This window comes from Lipotes vexillifer, unplaced genomic scaffold (genome assembly GCF_000442215.2).
Source record: "Lipotes vexillifer unplaced genomic scaffold, Lipotes_vexillifer_v1.1 scaffold860, whole genome shotgun sequence".
NCBI classification, from domain to species: domain Eukaryota; kingdom Metazoa; phylum Chordata; class Mammalia; order Artiodactyla; family Lipotidae; genus Lipotes; species Lipotes vexillifer.
The window spans coordinates 283019-291942 of NW_006789568.1; the positions used below are offsets into that span (position 1 = coordinate 283019).

Here is an 8924-nt window from a genome sequence, read left to right on the forward strand (position 1 = left end):
CGCCACCCCGTTCACATTGTCTCATTTGTTACTTCTCATCCCACTCGCTCCGCCTTGCAAACCACCCCACGATTTACCCTGATCACCATTTCAGTCTCCGGAGGCTGAGTCAGTGGCAGGCTTTCAGCTGTCACCACTGCACCTTCTCTAGGGCATGAGAGAAGCCCAGTCCAAACTATGATTCAGTCGTTTACAGTTTCCAACGAGGAACTGCCAAGAGCCCTGTGTCGCCAGGATGGTTCCTCTATTCCTGGCTGTCTCACCTTCTCCCTCCTAGCCACCGGATGGGGACATCTGTGTGGATGGTGCCACCGTGGCCAGCTGCCCGGCCAGCACTCAGGTGGGCAAGGCAAACACCTTGCCCTCCTCTGGCTGAACCGAATCAAGCCTGATCCCTTCTCATCATTCTCAAGGAAACTAAACCTAATCAACAACATCGCAGCCTGTTCAAGAGAGCAAACTGGTCACGTCCAGGAATTTCCCACTCCCAGGCTTGTCTCTACTGCCTCTCCTGCCCCTGGGCCAGAGCTCAGACTCCACGCAGTGGACGCCCCAATGGCAATGCGGGAGGGGCCGTCCCATTCCGGCCCTTGGCCTGTCTCCTACCTTTCCCAGGTATATCCTGCCCCCTCGTGGCTCTCAGGTGTCACCAGCGCCTTTCCACTCTGTCCCCACTATTTTCACGAAGTGTCCACAGCATCACAAAGCCTGGTCCACACCAGCCCGCCTCAGTCCCTCTGCAGCTTTGTCCTGGGCACAGGAAGGTTTGGCTGGCCTTCCAGGCCTTTCCAAGGCCCATAGAAAACTCGGGGCTCTCTGCACATACTTGCTCTCCCCAGTCACCCATTCTGCTGGCATCTCTGTGAGGTCATGGGCCAACAGAGCTCCAGAAGAGACCAGAAAGTACAACTGCTCCACGCCGGGATCCCCAAACCAAAAAGGAGCTTGGTCCATCCCTCCCACTCCATCTCTCCTCCATGCCAACCCTCTTGATTCTCTCTCCTAACTCCTCTCTCTCTTCCTTTCCAGAATCTTCTAGCCTAACAGAAGGACAGAGGAGAGCTGGGAAACAGCCTTATTCAGATGGTCTCATTCTCTTTCTCAGTTCTGCCACCTCATGCTTTTTAGGCTTAGAAATCAAGAGTTCACCTGGGTCTTAGGTTCTTCAGAGCTCCCCAGACACTGAGTGGTTTATGTCAAGTTGTCTGGGTGCTGGGGAAAGGGTTTGGGGTCACAGTGAGCAAAGATGGCATTCAAGTGAGCATCAGAGGAATGGCACACCAGTAAATGTGCCATGTGTCAGCCCCCCATATCAGAGCCCTAGGAAGAGGTATCTGCTATGGAATTCAGACTGAGGTTCCCTTCCTCCAAGCACAGCTTTCTTCCCTTAGCCATGGTGGTCATGGTATTCTGGAGGACCAGCTGGACCCTGGAAGGCTGGCGGGCCATCATGTCCATGCGGAATTCTTTGATGACAAAGTAGTAGCAGAAAACATCCAGGCAGCAGTTGATGTTGGAGAAACACATGGACAGTTGCAGGAACAAGATGATGTTCTGCTTGGCTCTGCACTCCACGATGAAGCCATTCCTCACCAGGAACTGCAAGAGGAAACTCAGGTGGACTGGCAGAAAGGAGACCACAAAGACAGCCAGACTGGCCGCGATAGTCCAGATACAGGCCTTCTGCTGGACCCAGTCCTGGGTGTGGTCCCGACGGGCGACCAGAATGCAAATGCTCCTGGAGGAGCAGAAACCCATGATGCTCATGGGAAGAAGGAAGCCGAAGACCTCAAGAGGGAAAAAGACCTTGGCGCTCCAGGTGCCGTCAGACAGGTTGTGAAAGCACGTGAGGTTTTCCACGTTCCCGTGGAAGCTATAGATGGGGGTGCTCCCCACCCACACCAGGACCCAGATGGTGCAGCAGATCCCGAAGGTCTTCCTGGGGGACCGGAGGTGGCTGACCAGGAGCGGGTACCGGATGGCCAAGAATCTGTCCAGGCTGATGGAGCAGACAGTGAAGATGCTCCCATACATGCTGATGAAGTAAAGGCACTCCACTAGGGTACAGAAGGGAGGAAGGGGGGCCTGCACGTGAGTCAGGGCCATCTTGAATGGGAGAGAGAACACCAGCAGCAGGTCGAAGACTGCCAGGTTGATCATGTAGATGGAGGTGGCAGCGTAGCAGGGCCACCTCTTGTTCAGGAAGGAGCTGAAGCCTCGGATGGCGAGCAAGTTGAGGAGGAGACCGAGGAGGAAGGTAGGGGTGTGGACAGCCAGCTGCACGGTTTGCATCAGCACATCCACGTCATGGAAGGAGCAGTTCTCACTCTGGCTTCGCTGGCTCATGTTCCTTCCTACAATGTCAACAGTAGACGAGATGCAGGTCCTCTTACTCTCTAGAACTGATGGATTCAAACGACTTGGTCAAGAATCATAAACATGACCCCTTTCTCACACAGCAATCATCTATGCTCTTTGAATAACGATCAGAAAACACAGGAAGAAAAATTACCTCGAAATCTGTGGCCCAGATAGAACCACTGTTACTTTACGTATATGTGTGTGTATGTGTATATATATATATAGGTATATATATATAGGTATATATATATGGGTATATATATATGGGTATATATATATATATATATATAAAGTATATATATAATTCCTGACTCTGTACACACACACACGTGTGTGTGCCTTTATCTTTAATAAAAACAGAATTGTGCACAAGCAACTGTCGCTTTTTTTCCAATCAGAAGTCTTTCTGTTGAAAGTAGTAACAAGAACATAAGCCCTGACCCAAACTGGTTTCATCAAAGAGTGAATTTCACAGAACTGAAACATGAAAACTAGGGCAGGGCTGACTTGAGCTGTAGATTGTACAGCTTCAAATGCTGTTTTCAGCACCCAGCTCCTCTTTATATGTTACCCCTCTGCTCCACCCCACCCCCACCCCGAAGGCTGGACAGAGCTCACCCCACCCCCGAATGTAGGGCTGGTGTCAATCAGTGCATCACATTCCCCTGGACACTGTCATTGGTCCATTTATAGGTCCAGGGATGAACAATAGACCCAGAGGCAATGAAAAGCAATGAAACTCTTGCTTGGGTTTCTTGGAAGGGGGTTGGGGCTTTTTCTTTGGGATTTGGAGTTGGGAGGATAAAGTCTGAAGCTGCTAAAGCCTCTTGGTCTCCGAGGAGAAAACCAGACAGAAATTGGAGAAACATGGAAGAAAGAACATTCCCAGAGGGAATGAAGTAAGGGCTTGAGGTCTCCTCAAGGCAAAGAAAGGCCTTTGGACAGGTAGAAAATTAGAGCTGACCTCAGGGACAAGATGATCAAGGCTGCAGCTGTGGCTGCAGATGGAAGCTGGAAGCCAGCAGAGAGAGGGAAGTCACAAGCCCTTGGGAAGGAAGGAGCTGAGTACTTTTAAGACCCTATAGAGAATGCCATTCCGAAACCCCCTCTAACTGCTAGCAAAAAACAAAACAAAAAAACACATTTATCTCTTATCCATTGAGCACTATATATAGTAAATATGTAATATACATTATTTGATTTGGTGGCTTTCCAAAAATTCTACATTTTCCTATGTGCTAACTTTTCTTATAGGTTTATATCATGAGAGATCTAGGAAAATGTATTTACTCATATCCAAAGCTCTAGACTCCTGTGGTCTGGGTGAATGGCACCTCCTGAAGTTGTGCAGCATAAGCCCCAGGTGCAACTGCCCCAACACTAGGATGCCTGGAATAAATTAACTGCAAGCTGGCAGGCTGCCCCCTCCCAACAAAATATGCCGAACTATCCAACAAGAGTATCTCAAAAAATAGCTAGAATAGTTTGGAACCGACAAGATAAATTTCAAAAATGGTGAGAAGGGGCTTCCCCGGTGGCGCAGTGGTTGAGAGTCCGCCTGCCGATGCAGGGGACATGGGTTCATGCCCCGGTCCGGGAAGATCCCACATGCCGCGGAGTGGCTGGGCCTGTGAGTTATGGCCGCTGAGCCTGTGCGTCTGGAGCCTGTGCTCCACAACGGGAGAGGCCACAACAGTGAGAGGCCCACGTACCGCAAAAAAAAAACAAAAGAAAAATGGTGAGAACAGGCAAGAGCCCAATCCGATCCAACTGAAAGGTGTTGCAACACCGAAGAGGAAATCTCACTTGGCTCAGAGAAGTCACCTTCAACATCAGAAGCAGCAGAAAACCAAGAACCGCAAAGATAAGAACAAATACAAGCTTGTGCTTAAAGAGATTCGACAAGGCTGCAAAAAAAGGAACTTGGGCATCTGTTTTTGGCTGGCTCATGCTCAGGCAGACTCCATGGGTGAACCCAGTGCACATCGCTGATGATTCAAAGATTAGAACTGAAGTGGCCAAGAAAGAAATCGGTGATGCTCAAAGATAAATCCAAACTCAAGCCCACAACATGACTGAATTGAACAAACCGATGCAAAACAGAGAAAAATGGCCTGACGGAAAGCATCCATTCTAGGATGCTGGGATTCGTCTGAATTGATTGTACCAGGTATTTGTGTGGAAAAGAGACAATACTCAGCTATCAGCGTCCTTCAGCAGGACGATCCTAAAGGTCACTTTTGAATTGCTGAATTACTTCATTTTTTTAAAATATCTGTTTATTTGTTTAGTTACTTGGCTGTGCCGGGTCTTAGTTGCGGCGGGCTCTTAGTTGTGGCATGTGGGATCTAGTTCCCTGACCAGGGATCGAACCCAGGCCCCCTGCAATGGGAGTGAGGAGTCTTAACCACTGGACCACCAGGGAAGTCCGCTGAATGACTTCAAATGGGAGCTTTTCAAATGGTCATTTTTGAAGCTAGAAAAGCACTCTGTGGACTAGCAAAAAGAAATCAGGTTGAAAAAAATACTTCCAGCTAATGGTAGAGTGAGCAGAAACTCTAAAAAATTAATCCTCTGAATTCCCTCTGAAAGTTCAAAGAAACCATCTTTTAAACAATCTTTTTTACAAAAAGATCAGGAACTTCACTGGAATAAGATAAAAAGGCTTCAGGCTGCAGTAAGAGATAAAATACTCACTTTTTTCTCAAAGATGGGCTGCCAGTAAAAACCAATCTACTTGGTAGTAGGAGCCAGCAACCTCCCCACTCGTGACCCGTTGCCTGGGGCTGTTGATAGCTCCTGTTCCGGCCGACTCAGGGACCCACTGCAATCAACTGATCGCACTGTAAGGTGGGTGTGTGGGTGGGAGGCTGCGAAGCAGATGCTTAGACAATATTAGACATTTGACAAATTTACTAGGGGAAAGGCCTGTGAAGGATAAAGGGAAAGGGATAGGAGTGGACAGGGAGAGCCCTCAGACCACAGTGCAGCTCTGAGAATGATGGGCCAGGTCGACGGAGAGTCCCTAAGCCCAAGTTGCCCATTGGAGAAGTTCCGTGTCTAGCAGGAATCTCCCAGGACCAGTGCTTCCATGGAGCCCAGTCGTTAGCTAGAAGCAGTCCAACGTGAGCATGGCCCCAGCTGGGCTGTTAGTCACCAGGGCCCTGGTCCCGGCCTCATACTAGGAAGGAAATAGAATGAATGGGGAAAGGTCATGGGTCAAGCAAATCAGGTCTGTGAATAGACTGAAGGGCCTGAGAGGACCTTTGTTAACCACCAGCAGCTGGTGCCTGAGAGGTGGGGCTGCACTGAAATGAACAACAGAGATGAGAACTTGCTGGTGCCTGAGAGGAGCCACGTTTCACGCAAAATTTTTGGAAAGAAAACCACTCCCAGATGTCCCACTTACACCTTTAAATGTCATTAATGCAGAACCTTACAAACATCTGTGAACAAACCAACCCAGTTTCCTGGAAACCTCTCTGAAAAAATAATTAATACCAGAAAAGTTTTGAGGGAGAAAATTTGAGCAACAAGAATTCCATGCCCAATTGGGTGGCTGTTCAGGTGTGAAGATCATAGAAAGCCACACTCAGGTATGTGTGGCTTCCAGGAAAAAACTGCCTCCAAGAGGCAAAACTTTAGATCTCCAAGAGATACTAACCATAAAGGATGCAAACATCTTTGCATCCTTTATGCATCTTTCCAAGGAAAGCTTGGAGCTGAGCATTAAAAGCAGGAAACTGGAAAGAGAACGAAGCTATGATGAATATCTTTCTCTAGTTGTGGCGAGCAGGGGCTGCTCTTCGTTGCGGTGCGTGAGCTTCTCATTGCAGTGGCTTCTCTTGTTGCGGAGCACGGGCTCTAGGCGCACAGGCTTCAGTAGTTTTGGCACACAGCCTAAGCAGTTGTGATTTGCGGGCTCTAGAGTGCAGGCTCAGTAGCTGTGGCGCCTTTACCCCCTCCCCCTGCCAAAGAACCAGCTTTTAAATTTATTGATTCTGGTATCTTCCTCCTTTCTAATTCATTTATTTCTGCTTTTATCTTTATAAAAATTTTCATTATTTCTCGATTACTTGTCTGTTCTGTTTTGTCTAAATGCTCAAGTGGACAGTTTCATTCATTTATTTAGTTTCTTTATTTTTTAAAAAAAGTATTCAAGCTGTTAGAGATACGTGTTTATCTCTGAGGATAGTTCTGGCTGCATCTTGTGAATTTTTTGTTTAAAACAACCAATCCAGGGCTTCCCTGCTGGTGCAGTGGTTGAGAACCTGCCTGCCAATGCAGGGGACACGGGTTCGAGCCCTGGTCTGGGAAGATCCCACATGCTGCGGAGCAGCTAGGCCCGTGAGCCACAACTACTGAGCCTGCGCGTCTGGAGCTTGCGCCCCACAACAAGAGAGGCCGCCACAGTGAGAGGCCCACGCACCGCGATGAAGAGTGGTCCCCGCTCGCCACAACTAGAGAAAGCCCTCTCACAGAGATTAAGACCCAACACAGCCAAAAATAAATAAATACATTTTTTTAAAAATGTTTAACATCAAATAATATACTGGAGGAAAGGAAGTACAAGGTTAAATGATGTTCCTCCTCTACGAAGAATATTAAAAAATGTGTCATATCAAGACCCACAATAAATAAACAGGCAAAGGACACAAATCATTCCCATAAGATTTACTAAGAAATAAAATTTTTGCTTATATAATCAAAGAAGCTGGCAAGGGTTCTGTGAAACAGTCACCAATATACTGGTGAGTATACACATAAGTACCCAACCTTGAGACATTAATAACTTATATTACAAGCCCTAGAAATCTTATTAGTCTTTCATTCAGAGATTCTAAAAATTTACCTTAAGTAAATTATGCAAAAGAAGGAAAAAATATGTACAGAAATATGTTCACTTTAATATTTTTTTCTGATAGCAAAAAATACACACACGCATTTAAACGTCACCAAGAGCTTAATTTCACTACGGTAAATCTACTCAATGGAAAATTTTTGTCTGCCTATGTTATATTTATACTGACTACATTAAATAAGAAACCCACAAACTACAGAATTATACATTCAGAATGATTTCAAATATGATTTTTAAAACCCACGCAGAGGGAAAAAAACCTAGAAAAAGTTTCCAAATGCCAAACGTTGGTTGCATTCTAACAGTTAGATGGGGGGTGATTTTTAAATCTTTTATCTTTATCTCACTCTTTTGTGTGTGTGTGTATTTTTCTAATGATAATACGAAAACAATTGAAAAATTGTTTAATGCATTAAATGCTGGGGAAAAAGAAGAAAAATAAGAACAGCTTTTGACTTTCCCTTAAAAGAAGCAACATCTGGGTGTGTGCTTGAGGCAAGGTGGGAGCGGAAGGGAGGTTTACACAGAATTTAAAGGAATGCATTGAACTAACAGATGCTCAGCTGATGAGGCATAAATCTTGCCAGGTCAAAGATTTCAACATGGAGTGTCAGAGGGCCTTGGGAACAAAGCCTGAAGTGACAGAGAATTGGGCAAGTGAGGAAGTAGGTGCCACCTAAGCGACTGGAGAACAGCCACAAGAACCCGATACCCGATATAAAGCAAAGTTTCCTCTGTCCGCAGGTCAGCCGTCACATCATGAAAATTGTGCGTAAGGAGGAAAGAAGAATATGAAAGAGGCTCAAAATGCCAGATGAACATTGAGTGCCAGAGAGTGGGTGAAGGGGAGGGAAGACGTTTAAACACAAAGTTCAGAGAGCTATTAATAGAAACAAATGTAGACATTAAAATTTAACTATTTTCTAACGTGGGTATTTAGGTTAAATTGTCTTGTCTATTTTAAAGGGACAAAGGAAGAGAAAATTCACAGTAGACACCGAAAGTGAAAACAAAAACTGCAATGTCTCAATATAGAAAGCAGACGGGCAACCCCATGGAGGTTTGGACAAATGTAACAATTATAATAAAAATTATAATACTCCCTAACAATTATATTAACTATAATACTTCTTATCAAAGGGGGAAGCCGATAAAATATTAAAACTCAGTCATCTTGTGCCAATAAGAAACACACAAAAAAACAAAAAGGCATAGAGAGAGTAAAATGATAAGATAATCTATAGATTATCAGGCACACAGAATGCTAGGAAGGAAGGAAATATGACAAAGTAATTTTTTTTAGTGAAAAGAACTGAGAGAGTAACACAGAAACCCCACAAGGTAAATGTTATAATAAACAATTAATACATAAAATTTATGTTCCAATGAGCATAGCGAAGAAATCCATGATGGGAACAAGCAGAAATGCAAAACAAAGTAGAAATAGAAATATAATCGTACGTAGAGACCTTAATGCTCCCCTCTTAGAATATCACAGATCAAGTAGGCAGAGCTGTTTAGAGCCCAATGAATAAGGCAGAACTAGCAGATTAGTGAGGACTACGTCATAAATCAAGGGAATACACTCTCTTGGGGAGAGGACAAGTGTCTTTCAACAAATTCATCCCATTCCTGGGCCCAGCCAAGGACTCCAAGGCAAGGGCAATTCCACTCTTCTGTTCTCAGATCCATTTGCTGCAGC

The 8924-nt window shown here is 45.5% G+C and overlaps 1 protein-coding gene and 1 pseudogene across 1 annotated transcript; one reads left to right on the forward strand and one right to left on the reverse strand.

Moving 5' to 3' along the window:
* The window catches only part of LOC103088751 (protein FAM136A-like), a 9100-nt pseudogene extending 8061 nt beyond the window's left edge, over positions 1-1039 (forward strand).
* A 281-nt stretch (positions 1040-1320) lies between these two features.
* GPR55 (G protein-coupled receptor 55) lies at positions 1321-2346 on the reverse strand. Its single transcript, XM_007462772.1, has one exon. It carries the CDS (start codon positions 2344-2346, stop codon positions 1321-1323), a length of 1026 nt encoding a protein of 341 aa, XP_007462834.1.
* Positions 2347-8924: the final 6578 nt, after the last annotated feature.